Source organism: Rhipicephalus sanguineus, chromosome 3 (genome assembly GCF_013339695.2).
Source record: "Rhipicephalus sanguineus isolate Rsan-2018 chromosome 3, BIME_Rsan_1.4, whole genome shotgun sequence".
NCBI lineage: Eukaryota > Metazoa > Arthropoda > Arachnida > Ixodida > Ixodidae > Rhipicephalus > Rhipicephalus sanguineus.
Window position 1 is genome coordinate 490024 of NC_051178.1, and position 14466 is coordinate 504489.

General features: G+C 46.0%; 1 protein-coding gene across 1 annotated transcript in view; it reads right to left on the reverse strand.

Annotated features, from left to right (window-relative positions):
* Positions 1 to 2129: 2129 nt before the first annotated feature.
* The window catches only part of LOC119388405 (cathepsin B), an 83497-nt gene continuing 71160 nt past the window's right edge, over positions 2130 to 14466 (reverse strand). The window contains exon 4 of the mRNA XM_049414371.1: positions 2130 to 2260. Within this exon, the coding sequence (XP_049270328.1) occupies positions 2130 to 2260 (131 nt within the window). The remainder of the gene's footprint in view (positions 2261 to 14466) is intronic.

Genomic DNA, 14466 nt, shown 5'->3' on the forward strand with positions numbered 1-14466 from the left:
ATTCTACGTTGACGAATATTCAGTTTTTGTTATTCGCGCTAGGAACAAAAGATATGTTTGTCGGTGTAAGCTCGAGTATATGTATTTTTTTTCTTTGCACGTCATATTTTTCATTTTTCTCAACTTAACCATATTATTGGGTTTTGCGCGTTGAAACCACGGTGTCATCATCTGGCACACCACAGTGTAAAAATGAAGGCGGCGCGTATGTCGCCCTTGTCGCTCAAATGTTGCGTCTGCAAAAAGCATAGATGAAACATTGTTAGTCAGGCTCAATTATGAAATTAATACTCGGGCCTTAATAAACGCAACATAGCGGAAAAATTTCGTGCTCGTATTGGTTAAAAAATTTTACATAATGAATTGAACATATCAGTACACGGAAAAAGAATGTTTAGTCCGGGTCCCTGCAGCGAGTTTTCCTAATAATCGATGGCAGAAGCCTAAGAGTGTATTCTCTTTAACAAAAAGTATGGACAGGAATCTGCAATACTCAGATATGGAGCGATACTCCGGTGTGGTGAGAATGCCGTCAGTTCAAGGGTGGCTACTATCCGTCTAGCCGCAAAAACTCACAAATATTTTGTTTCGTGTACTGTATGTCTTTACTGTTGATATAATCTCGATGTGTTTCATTCACACTTCTGTGATAAATTCTTGTGTGTCACGGTGCAAGCTGCATTAAGGACGTTTTTTTTTTTCAATAAAAAATTTGGCAGATCTCACACGTTGTGGGAATCTGTTTCATGCGAAGCATTCAGCGAGTACTTGTATGCTGTATTTTGTGGTTTTGAGGCAAGCGTTACGAGGTGGATAGACGTGTTTTTGTAATTGTAGCAGCTGTGTGCACATCGTGGGCTTAGCAGGCAGGTCGACAACGCTGGCGTTTAAAGGGTAACTTGGAGTGTGACGTAACGTCAGCATTCGCGCTAGAGTACATACGTCAGTATTATCGAAACTATAGGTGCACCTTTTGGTACAATGATGTGGATATCATACGTAAAGTTCTTTACTGCATTCCGCCTTGTAAAATTAGATAGCCAGCATCACAACCGCAATTGACGGTGCACCGCCATTACGCCTGCATAGGCTGTTCTTCCAAACCGGTTTCCGGCCGGTTTAGAAATAGCCGACTGCCACGTAGAATGCATAGGTTTGATTCCTGCTGGGATGCACATTTTGATTCTTTGAATTCGTCGGGTCAACGCGGCCGATGTCGGCTTTTGTTAATGTTCACGCATTAATTTACCAATGTTTGTTCTCGCCGTTCCTGGGTAGATATAAACTGTCAATCACCTGTGGTGCATACCCGTACACCTCAGCCCGCGGTAAACGGGAACGTACCACACGTGTCTGGAGGATAGGGTTTGCCGACGTACGTGACCGGATTTTCACGTTATTAATGTCATGACCCAACAATCATATTCGTCAAATCCTCTTACCTTCCCAAGCCAACTTTGGTTTACACCATGTTAAGGAGGCGATCATGAGATATCCCAGACGTAGGCGGCTAGATAGATAGATAGATAGATAGATAGATAGATAGATAGATAGATAGATAGATAGATAGATAGATAGATAGATAGATAGATAGATAGATAGATAGATAGATAGATAGATAGATAGATAGATAGATAGATAGATAGATAGATAGATAGATAGATAGATAGATAGATAGATAGATAGATAGATAGATAGATAGATAGATAGATAGATAGATAGATAGATAGATAGATAGATAGATAGATAGATAGATAGATACGCTCAAAGTGCCAAAGGTTCGCTAAGAAACGCTTCGCACTTAAAAACTCCAGTTGTGGGTATAGCCCATGTCCCGCCCTTCCTATTGTATTTGTACTAGCGCTGCCTATCCATCTTTATGAACCCAAACCAAGTTGCCTATCCGCCTGTACCTAGATATCGGTGCAGGTTAAAGAACCCCAGGTGGCACAAATATTCGGAGCCCTTACCTACAGCGCACCTCATAATCATATCGTGGTTCTGGCACGATACGTAATAGGTTCGGCTAATCGCAGAGTCAGAAGATTAGCCGTGTGATTCCGTGTTCAAATAAAGAGTGAAACTCAAATGGATAAAAAATATATATCTGAGGCGAGGGTGTCCAAGGTTCAGTGAAGCTTACCGCGCTTGTACGACTGGAGGTCATTGTAGACAGTGAAGTCTCCTTCCCCGATTCCGTTCATGAATACTTCAATCTTGATCTCGTCCTCGTCGCCAGAAAGTGAGTAGATTTTCTTGCCTGTAGAAAATGATGTGTGAACATTTATGAATTTAGGTGCAGCGGTGTACAGCAGGGTAACTTAATTTTAATGTCTTAAGACAAAGTATTGAGCTGTCTGGTTAATACAGGGTGGGAAAGAGCTATATTCCGCCTTTTCTTTACCCCTCCCACCAAATTTTGCTACTTTGTACCTAAGTGTACGTGTAGAAACTTTTAAAAGTCGGTACCATCTCTCCCAATCCTTAACGGTTGTTAAAATAATAAACCATTTGTCGGTTAACTTATCTTTCAATTTCTTCCATAAATAAAGGGGGCCCAAATTTGCCTAAGCGTATTAGGAATCGCGCTTCAATGTATTGTGGACCATGCTTTTCTGATGTGTAGGTTATCGCCACAAGTAAGGTTAAGCTAGTTGGAGAATTGATGGAAGCATTCTGCATCGGCAAAAAAAAAAGATAACATATGCGTTAGTGACACTTAAGAAAGAGAAAATAGACAACCAACCATTGATAGGTAGATAGATAGTTATACAATACGCTTCCATAGTATTGTATAAATCTGAGAACCTGTTTATGAGCCTGCGCTAAATCATCGCAATAGATGACAACATGTTTTATGCGCAGATGATGCGAAATATACGTTTGTACGTAAAGTTCCCAGACTGAGTCGATTTTAAAAAATGGGTTTATGATCAAAATCATTTGTACAGCAACCCTTCGAGTTGGTCTGCCTTGCCGTCTATGCACCGCTTCCAACGCTTCTTGTGGTCTTGGAGACAGTTGGAAAACGCTTCCTTTCTTTGGCAAGGCTGTCAGCTAGTTATTCGTGCTTTCTTGAATGGCCTTTACGCTCCCCATCCAGCGACCTTTTAGGCCTCTCTTCACACGAGGAAACAGGAAAAACTCTCATGGGGAGAAGTCAGGCGAGTACGGCGGATGGGGAAGCACAGTAATGCTTTGCTTGGCGAGAAATTTTGTCACGCTGAGAGCAGTGTGCGGCCTTGCGCTATCCTGGAGAAGGCTCCATTGTCCAGATGCCCAGATGCTCATTCGGCGGTCTGCCTCTTAATTTGAGGATCGTATTAAAAACACCATGTTTAGTCTTCAGCAATGATGCTGTCGACAAATGCAGCATCCTTCTCTGCCTCGGAGAGAAAATCAGCGCTTAATGATGCTCGCGTGTCCTTCTGGTCCTTTGTGAGGGAGTGCGGCACAAGTCTGGCATTCGGCTTTTGTTTCCCTAACTTCTCACGCAAGGTAGCATGCCGACTATAATGGCGCAGTCTTGCTGTGCAATCTCCCCGATTCGCTACACGTTGTTTTCATTCCGTGAAGTTGCAGGGCGCCTCTGCCTTGTGTCGTCTTGCACCGATGTTCTCCCCGAAACGAACCTCTTGTGCCACTCAAAAACTCTCGCCCGCGATAATGTCTCGTTGCCGTAAACTTGACCAAGGAGCTCATACGTCTGTGTGACTGTCTTGCCAAGCTTCATACAGAATTTTATGTTTACACGCTTTTAGATGTAACGTGTATCTCTCCACATTCACTGACAGTAGAATGCGCAGACGACCAGTGACAACGTATTTTTCTACATGTAATGTCATCAATCGGCGGCCACAGCACTCAAAATGAATAGCTCAGATTAGCCCTAATAGATGGTGCTATACATACGCACATAGATTTTTTTCGGGGAATGATTTTATTGCGATAATATTATATGGACAGTCTCGGCTGGATTTTGTCGTCGCCGTCCCTGTCGCCGCCGTCATGCACCGTATATATATATATATATATATATATATATATATATATATATAATATATATATATATATATATATATATATCAAGCGCGGAATCAAACCAGCGACTTCGTTCCGCAGCGCGTGGCGCTAACCACTACGCCAGAAAGCGCAGATCCTTCAGGTAGCTGACGGCGAGCGTTATATACACACCCATTACCGCTGGCAGGACTCAGAGACGGCAGGCGCTTATAAGCGTTTCCTTATTACCAGCGAGATGGCGCGAGGAACGTGACGGGTGCATTTAAAAGTCGTCGGTGAGCTCGCTCGCTTCTTATATTGGCGAAGGGAGAACCTTGCCCTTCCGCTGTCTGCTCGCGAAGTTTTCTCGTGGTGAGGGGAAGAGGGATGTTTCGAGCTTTCACCGTGATGTCCGCGCTCATGTTACGGAGCGTACGAAAGTCACTCGAGCTCAAGGGACGCCGCTAAATGAACAAACAGAAGATGAGCGCGAACTATCAAGTGTCACAGCTCGACATTTGAAGCACCTAATTTCCTTCGCTGCTTCGGCCGCCTTTGACACAGGAGCACTGTTCAAACTGAGAGTATCCAGTGGAAAGCCTCACTTCGTATAGCATTAGTTTCTCGCTATCGCATTCAGTGCTTCGCCCTTGCGGCAAAACTGTGACTTTTTAGAGAAGAAAATATATCAGTCTCGAAACTTTACGGACAAAGGTTTGCATGTGTACGCGTTTTCTCCAAACAAAGCGGGTTGTGTAGCGGCGCTCTGTCCCGTGCCCTTTCTCGCGATTGTGTTCTCGCGCGTCTGGAAGCAAATACGGACAAGGCCATATATGATGCCATATTTGGTTTTACTAAAGAATCAGCGAGGCTGCTATGCAGATATTAAATGCGAAGCATTCCTTAGCGAACCTTTGGCACTTTGAGCGTTTCTATCTACGTATCTATATATCTATCTATCTAGCCGCCTACGTCTGGGTGCTCTCATGATCGCTCCTACACTTGGTGTACACCAAACTTAGCATGGGAGGGTAAGGAGATTTGGCGAATATGACTGTCGGGTCATGACATGAATCACGTGAAAATCCTGTCGCGTACGTCGTCAAACCCTTTCCTCCAGACACCTGTGGCACATACCCGTTTACCATGGGACGCGGTGTACGGGTATGCGCCACAGGTGATTGACAGTTTATATCTACCAAGGAACGGCGAGGACAGACATTGGTGACTTAAATCCGAGAGCGTTAAGAAAAACCTACATCGGCAGCGTTGACCCGACGAATGGAAATAATGAAAATTAGGATCCCAGCAGGAATCGAACCCAAGCATTCTGCGTGGCAATCAGGTATTCTACCACAGAGCCGTGCCAGGTCTATAAAATGGTCTCCAAGAACAGCCTATGCAGGCGTAATGTGAGTGCAACGTCAATTGTGATTATGGTGCTGGTGATCTAATTATGCAAGAAAGCAATAAACGCTACATTATAATCCTACGATGTGTACTCCTACGATAGAGGCATCATATCAAATTAACATCTGTGGTTCCAGTGTTGGCTCCGCTTTTATAGCAGTCTAATAAACATTACATTTGTATTCCTATAATTCAGCAAGCTATATTGAAGCATTGCTCGACCCCGGAGGAGTACATTAACGAAAATTACGCATGATATTCACATCATGGCACCGTAAAGTGCACTTAGTCCGCCAGAACAACGGCAGTGCCCTCTCCATTTCTTACGAGGCTGGGAGATGGCCTCGTGCTGACCGATGATGCCAGATTGATGGACAGCTGCTTTTGGACTAGGCTACGTAGGCCTCAAACGCCCATGTAGTCTACGAATTGGACGAGCGCCATCCACTGATGCTGGTCTACGTAGCACTATCCAGGCCTACCAACCTCGACGGCCTATACCCTCACCAACGCGAAGGGTGACTTCAGGTTCCAACATGTCGCCATACAATTTGTCGACGAAATAACCGAGGCATCTATGATTTCCAACAACTGTACTATACCTCATACTTCACTACATAAGGACCCTCGTCACCGCGATCACGACCGGATCCAGTTACAACTCTTGACCAGTTGCTGGTGCTCACTGTCTACGGTGATGATGACCTTGTTCAAGAACTGTCAAGAACCTCTTCCACACAAGCACACGGGTTCGTGAAACGGGCGTGCGTTCTCCATCATTAGGGACAAGTATAGGCACTACATATCAGCTTACCCGTTCTGATGTTGGTAATATCCACGTTTCCGTTGGCAGCGTTACCCTACTGTAAACAACTGCCTAAACAACACATTGCGGCTCTTCGGCATATATGTGCGTACAAAATTTATAGATCTTTAGCGTCATTTTGTAACGTTTTGCTAAGTAACAAAAATTACGTCACAGTCATCTTCCCCAGCCGCATGCTTCGCATAACATCGATTCCCACGGTACGTGGGATCTGCAGATTTTTTTATAAGTATGTATTTATTAAAGTTATTATCAATATAGCTTACTCTTTTATATTTTCATTTGTCTCGTTATATTGTGTATTGATTTACTTGTTAATAATATGTTTTATTTGCTACTGGTTAATTAACGCAGTTTTTATTCTTTTTTTAATCACTCTCATTAAACGATCAAGTCATCACCGATATTCTGGCTTCTCTACAAGTTATCTTTCGACCATTTCTTTCTTATACTTTTTCACCAATTCTAATGGCAAACGATTCATGGCCGATCCTCCGTGTAGGCTGAACCATTCCTGTAAGACCCAACCAACAACTATTGTCGCCCTATGGCCCGTTGTGGGCACATGCCATGCGGTGCTGAGGCATTATCATCATCATCGTGTTAATCGACGGCAGTTTTTACGCGTGTGCAATCGAAGATAACTCATGGTAGACGTGCCTGATGGAGACGCTCGCCTCGACTCTGTTCGTCCACCTTCGTCCTCCCTGTCTGGGCAGGTTAGACATCACAGATTGCTGTTCGTCTTGGCTTTCACGAGATTCGCTGTAGCACTGCTCTCCCAGCTCGACACCGTGGAGGCTAATGAGTACCGGAGGGCACTCCCTCGGAGGGGTGTCGACGATGAAACGGAAGGTACGTTCACCGATCAATGAATCACTCAATAAATGAATGAATGAATAAATCAATCGATAAATCAATGATAAGGTGATTACTTGCACCTCTTGATGACGGAGGCATCGCGACATATCTACAGGAGCTTCGATCAATAACATTAAATTTCGGCCGATGTATGCATACTTGCCCAACAAACGGCGCGTGAAATGTTTGTCATCCTTTTCTCTTGCTATAGTTGTTCAACAGCGTCAACTCACGGAGAGAGTGCTTTCATCTCACCATGTGAGATATGGAGCTGATCAGGGGCAAAGCGTGAAATGTGGTAAGTACACTGCTGCTTCTCCATCGTACTTCACTAAACAGTATTTTTACGATGAACGTTCGTTCATATTGCCTCAGCCGATTTATTGAAACACAGGACAGTGCCTTTGTGACCGACATCACCCACAATTAAAAAAAAAGAGTGAGTTAGGAGGGGGATCCATCGTAGCAGTTTATCCTGCGATTGCTTTTTAATTCGTATCGCCTGAAACATATTATACGACACTCTACAGTTGCTATTCAGCACTGAAAGAAACTGAAGACCACGGAAAAAAAAAACGCCAGGCCTGCGCGGAAAGCGCAGCACAGCCACAGCGAAAGCGGGAGGAGCGGCATATCTAGATCCCGTTATAAACTCTGTTCTGGCTACTAATACAATTACATTAGCAACGTACCCACTACGCCACAAATCATAATTTTTGGGATGTTGGGAAGCACCCAGCACGACATTATTCGTCATTCTGCGGAGAAGCGAGGTACCATCTGTGAGGCATTATGTGCATTTTGTCGATGCGACGATTGATGACGATGAAGAATTATGGCTGAGTCCTTTGTAATGGGTTGGAAGCTTTAACCGACCCACTAGTTACATAATTCATATTGTGTGACGCCCGGTCGTTATTTAACTGTCCCACCACGCTTTATAACATGCGTTAACCGGAGAAACGGAGAGCGAGAGAGAGTTAGAGGGAATTAACTTTATTGAGAGCCTGAGGAAATGGATCATGAGAGCCTGATGGGCTTCCTTGGCAACCAATACAAGTGCACTTGCGAGGAACCCACTACGCTATAAATCATCATAATTTTTGTGAAGTAGGCAAGCAGCCAATATACAATTTTTCGTCATTCGCGGAGAACCGTGGTACTCGCTAAACACCTGTAAGGCATTATGTGCACTTTGTTGATGCTGTGGCTGATGACGATGAAGAATTATCGCAGATGCCTTTGTAATGGCTTGGAAGCATTCAACAACCCACTCGTTGCGCAATTCGCATTGTGTGACGCCCCGGTTACAGAATTCGCGTTTGTGTGACGCCTGGTTCTTATTATTGCGATAGCAATTATATGGACCGTCTCAGCTGCATTTTGACGTCGCCGTTGCCGCCGCCGCCATCATGCACCGTGTATGTATAAGTATGTATATATACATCAAAGTCCCAAAGAAAATGTATTCAGAAAAATGCTTCCGATGCGCGGAATCGAACCAGCGACCTATCGTTCCGCAGAGCGTGGCGCTAATCACTACGCCAGAAAGCGCAGATCCTTCAGGCACCTAACGGCGAGCGTTATATACACACCCTTTAGCGATAGCAGGACTCAGAGACGGCAGGCGCTTATAAGCGTTTCTTCATTAGCAGCGAGATGGCGCGAGGAGCGCGTCGGCGAGCTCGCTCGCTTCTTATATTTGCGCAGGGAGAACGTTGCCCTTTCGTTGTCTGCTCGCGCGGTTTTCTCGTGGTGAGGGGAAGTGGGATGTTTCAAGCTTTCACTGCGATGTCCGCGCTCATGTTACGGTGCATACGAAAGTCACTCGAGCTCAAGGGAAACCGCTAAACGAAACAAACAGAAGATGAGCGCGAACTATCAAGTGTCACAGCTCGACACTTGAAGCACGCTAGTCTCCTTCGCTGTTTCAGCCGCCTTTGCATCAGGAGCGCTGTTCAAACTGAGAGTATCCATTGGCGAGCCTCACTTCGTATAGCATTAGTTTCTTGCTATCGCATTCAGTGCTTCGCCCTTGCGGCAAAACTGCGACTTTTTTAGAGAAGAAAATATATCAGTCTCGAAACTTTACGGACAAAGGTTTGCATGTGTACGCGTTTTCTCCAAACAAAGCGGTTGTGTAGCGGCGCTCTGTCCCGTGCCCTTTCTACGGACAAGGCCATATATGATGCCATATTTGGTTTTACTAAAGAATCAACGAGGCTGCTATGCAGATATTAAATGCGAAGCATTCCTTAACGAACCTTTGGCACTTTGAGCGTTTCTATCTACGTATCTATATATCTATCTATCTAGCCGCCTACGTCTGGGTGCTCTCATGATCGCCTCCTCAACTTGGTGTACACCAAACTTAGCATGGGAGGGTAAGGAGATTTGGCGAATATGACTGTCGGGTCATGACATGAATCACGTGAAAATCCTGTCGCGTACGTCGTCAAACCCTTTCCTCCAGACACCTGTGGCACAACCCCTTTGTGTCACAAGTGTCACAGCTCGACACTTGAAGCACGCTAGTCTCCTTCGCTGTTTCAGCCGCCTTTGCATCAGGAGCGCCGTTCAAACTGAGAGTATCCATTGGCGAGCTTCACTTCGTATAGCATTGGTTTCTTGCTATCGCATTCATTGCTTCGCCCTTGCGGCGAAACGGTGACTTTTTTTACTCTTCTACCACACTACAATACATATGTTAATGTGGTTCCTTCCCGACATGAAGCCTGTATAGGGTCTTCTTGCGGCGCACTTTCAAGCACCGGCATGGCTCTGAGGTAGAATACTGGGCTCCCACGCAGAGAGACCAGGTTCGAACCTCGTTCCATCATTTCCTTTCTTTTCTTATTTCGAGCGATATCGGTTACGGACACCGGCGGCGGCGGCGGCGGACAACTACGGCACCAAAAACGGCCGCGTTGAAATGATCTCATAACAGCTTTCGCTGTAATATATGCAGTTGTTGTAGCCATATGTCAAGGTGCAGTAGCATGTACAACGAAACACGAATTTGGTTGATACAGCTGGCCACGTCATCGATTCCAAAATATCGGGTGTGTGACCTGTTCCTTCACACGTGGTCGTAATTCGTGAGACTAAAGCGCCGCGTTGTGATTCAACAGGAGAAACATTTCCTTCTAATACTAATGACACAGGTCGCCAAAATGAGCTGAACCTACCTCTAACATGTAGATATGCACTTCTGGGATTGCAATGTTTCTTTCTTTGGGCTCATTCGGACTCACACTCTCCATTGTGATATAGAATCGAGATTCACTCAGAACAGAGTAACGAAAATACCGCTCCAATTATTAACGTTGAGTATATCGCTTCTAAGCGCTCAAACAACGAGGGTTCAACGATATTTACTTACTCAAACTAAGCCCCACATCTACAGCACTCTCTCGAAGTGCCTCGAATGTTTCTCGACTTTCCGTAACATAAAAATAATTGAAATATATTACGTTTCAAGGAAACCGCGAGCACTTGCGAACAGCATTTTCGGGCAGTTCTATCTGCGCTAACAGAATTGCTGGAATATCTATCGCCAGGTAAAGCTTTTCAGAAAGCTCGCTGCAGTTGTGCTACACTTGTAGCTATAGGACCTCCTCTGTCAACTGCCCGCCGGAAATGATTACGTATGCACATAGTGCAATTAGCGATAAACATATCGCAGTGCTTGATCTCCATCAAGCGAGGTTCTAAAGACACCGTATAATTGTTCAAACTTGCGCGATGAAGCATGGAATACAGTGCTGAAATATTCTTAACAAGTCGTGCTAATAAGGTTCACAACTGGAGGGCTTGACCCCTCTCCCTCCCCGCAATATACTTTGCAAGGCGTGAATAAGGTAACTCGGCTGTCTCTCGCAGCAGAACTGAAAATTAAAAAAAAATGTTGGGGTATTTACGGCATTGTCACATAGCTTTAAATTGTTCGTTTGCAGTATACTTCACGGAGTGGCCGCCGCAAGCTTACTGCTACCTTCGGAGCGCGAGCAGACACAAAAGATTTCCAGAGGCCGAGAACGACTGCCGCATCCTTAAAATGTCCGTGATAAGTATGCCTACTGCACCGATGTACCGCATTTGCCGGCTTATAAGGCTCTTCGGAATTGAGGATCGCAGACTGTGGGTCAAGGACACGTGAGTGCTTGCAATAAACGCTGTAGAGTATCAGAGGAGAATTCGCCTAACCGGCATTCGAAGCTTTAATAAAAGCAGTCATTGGTTCCTGTATTGCGGCTACATAAATGTGTATTGCGGTAAACTGTGTCTAATAATCACGGTGGATGTGCGATTCCGAAGTGATACGTTCCGTATGCCATTCAAGTAATACGATACGATTCCTTACGGAATCCATGCAGATTCGATACAATTTCCTCATACGTACTTATCAAATATTTCCGTAAAAATCTTACGGAAACATGAATTATAGAACTGGTATACGGAGCATCTCAGTAGGAAGTCGTGCATCCACCTTGAAGGTACGCGCATCCACTGTGAGCATTTTCAAAATCGTTGTGATAAGTATGACTCCTACGCCGATGTACCACATTTGCGGCTAATATACGTCGTGCACCGCCTATAGACCAGAACACAGCAAATTCCATGTGCATCGCCATATTTGCATCGCACGTCGCGCCATCTATCGCACACGCGCCGAAACAACACGCGCGGGCTGCCACGCCAGCAGACGCTACGCAGAGCAAACGTGAAACTCCCGAAACTCAGCCCGTCGGAGAGCTTGTTTCGCGTCTTTTCTAGCCTGGACATTTTCGCTGATTTTATTGGAACATCAGGAACAACTTGCTCATGCAAGTCCACAATGTATACAGTAAGGGCTGAGTGGGCTGCGGAAGCAACCTCGTCAGATACATACGCTGTTACATTTGTAAAAAAAAAACGTTCTCGCTGTAGTACGCGTGAATCGTAATTGCAGTGCAGCTTGGGAAAGAGTGAAACGATGTTTTGTTACCCCATATTACAAGTTGTGCACGAAGTTTTGAGAAAGCTCATCATTTCAGCCTGCATCGCGTAATAATTAGAGTAGGCTTTACGGGTAGTCTCGCGGAACGTAATTTTTGTTTCACGAGCGCTCTTACAATAATGCGTCTTGCTCACAAAAGCGGGCTATCAGAGAGTATAACCTGCAGTATCGTTCAGCGATCCCTTTTGGAAGCTACCTGCGCGATTTTATTCTTGTAACGGTGGTGCTTTACAAGCGAAACTGTGCTACTCTTAGTTAAGCCGGTTAGCTACGCCTGCGACGAAAAGGACACTGGCGCGAGTACTGCTCACTTACGTGCCAATATATGTACTATGTGCAGCTGGATGCCTCGTGTCCAGATAAATTTGGGGACATCAAACACTGAAATGAAAGCACGAAATTCTGGCCAGCTGTTGAGGAGCACCGTGTCATTTATTACATTTTGAAGACGATACCTCGAAGGCGTGGATGTCATCAAACGCACTAAAGTTTAATGCTACGTTGAAAATGGCAAAGCATGCTGATTGCTTGTGCATGAAAGCGCTAACTTGCACTAGATTTTCGTCAAAGGAAACGTTCAAAGGTATGAAGTGCGCCCCCACACAAAGTTCGCGGCTGCCTTCAACACAGCTGCGTGTCCCGCAAATTAGGTTCGCAAAATAAAATAGGTGGGCATCACACTGCAGAATACACGCAGTTAGTGTACTTACTCGCCCATTTTCACTCGGCTCTTAGTTTTTTTTTTCTTCAATCGCAGTAATCCACACGTGGCGAAGCTGAAAACACCGCACCGGCACTATTTCCGTGGCGCGTCGTAATCGTCGCAGACAACGCTAACATCCTCTTGTAGCGCTGCTTGTTTTGGCGTCCAAAGACGACGCAGTAGTGCCCAGGCGAGCTCTTATACGCTGAAGCGGCGTGAACGGGTACTTTTTCGCACTTTAAAGCCTCAGAACTGCAGCTTGCCCTGTTTACTTGGTGCAGCCCGCGCGCCTTGGCTGCCCCGACAGCCCGGCGTCTGGGTGCGAGAGTATCCGCTCGGCTCGCCAGCAGTCTGGGTGCGAGACAGGCGTGCTCTGGTGTATAGAGGCGCCACTGATAGCCACCTAGCGGGCGCCGCCGACAGTACGTGCGGGAAGCCGAGCAGACGACAGCGCTTTGTACAGCTTTGCTGTGAGGAGATGAATGAAGTTCGCGGCTGCTATTTCCCTTTCGTGCGGGTGCCAGCCAACTAATTCTGCACTGGCAGCTGCAGGAAAGGCGCGGGCCTCTACGAAAGTGGACTTGTGCACGATGTTTGTCACGAACGAGCGCTTAACTGAGCGCACGCCACCGATTTCGAACGATGGCATGAATGCCTGGCGCCGACGGTTCGTGCGCGACAGAGCGCGCGCATCGAAAAAACAAGTATAAAAAGGCGCCGGGAGCGCGCCCGCGCGCCTCTTACCCTCTCCGCAGAAGACGCCACCGACACAGCCAACGAACGCGAAAGATCGGGATATTCGAGAAAGCAAAGCCGAGCTAGCCGAGCCAGCGGCGCCGTCTGATTCCGCAGACGAATCGGTGAGAGGGTCTCACCCTTTCCCTAGCTTTCGCTGTGCTACGCACAGACGAATCATACGCACCTTCCCGAACCCAGGCGCGAGCCGATACAGGCAATTTATGCAAGCGCAGCAAGCGCGCGGGGGGCAGAGTCAGTCAGTGAGGATTTAGTCGGCGATGAAGTTACGTCGTTCTAGTGACAGCATCGTTCGCTCGATCGCAGAAGACGTGTTGTTTGATGATCTAGTCCTGTGAGTTAAGTATCAAGAGATGACAGTGACAAGTTTTGAAGAGGGTCACCGAAAAGACATGTGATGACCGACTGCGGAGCAGAACGAACGTCCGCGTGGAGTGAATCGTCATGCCGGTGAAAATCAAAGGTGCGTCGCGCAGACCAGCGTAACAAGATCCAGCTGAGGTGCAGCTCGTGGTGAACATCCGCTTTGTTTTGTTTACAAAGGTGACGTCTCAATCACTTCTTGTTCTTTCTGCAGTCAGCCATTGGCTCGACAAAATTTCCTCAGCCTTGGTATGTTAAGTCTATGGCCTCCTGTCATGCCGATGCACTTCATTTTTACCGATTATGAAGTACGTAGGCCGTAGTAGGCGCCGTCAAATTATGTGACGTCATGGGGAATGGTGCGAAAACTTCAAGGTGGCGTCGTCACTCGCATTTTCTTTTTGTGCGTTTTCTCGCTTACTAAGCGTCTTCTAGCGGCAAGCGTGGTGTCTTTAGTATCGTGAAACAGTAGTTTACTAGTACGTAAAAAATCGTTTGGTCTTTAGTTTCCCTTAACAGCACGTTTATCTTAACGCAACTTTATCT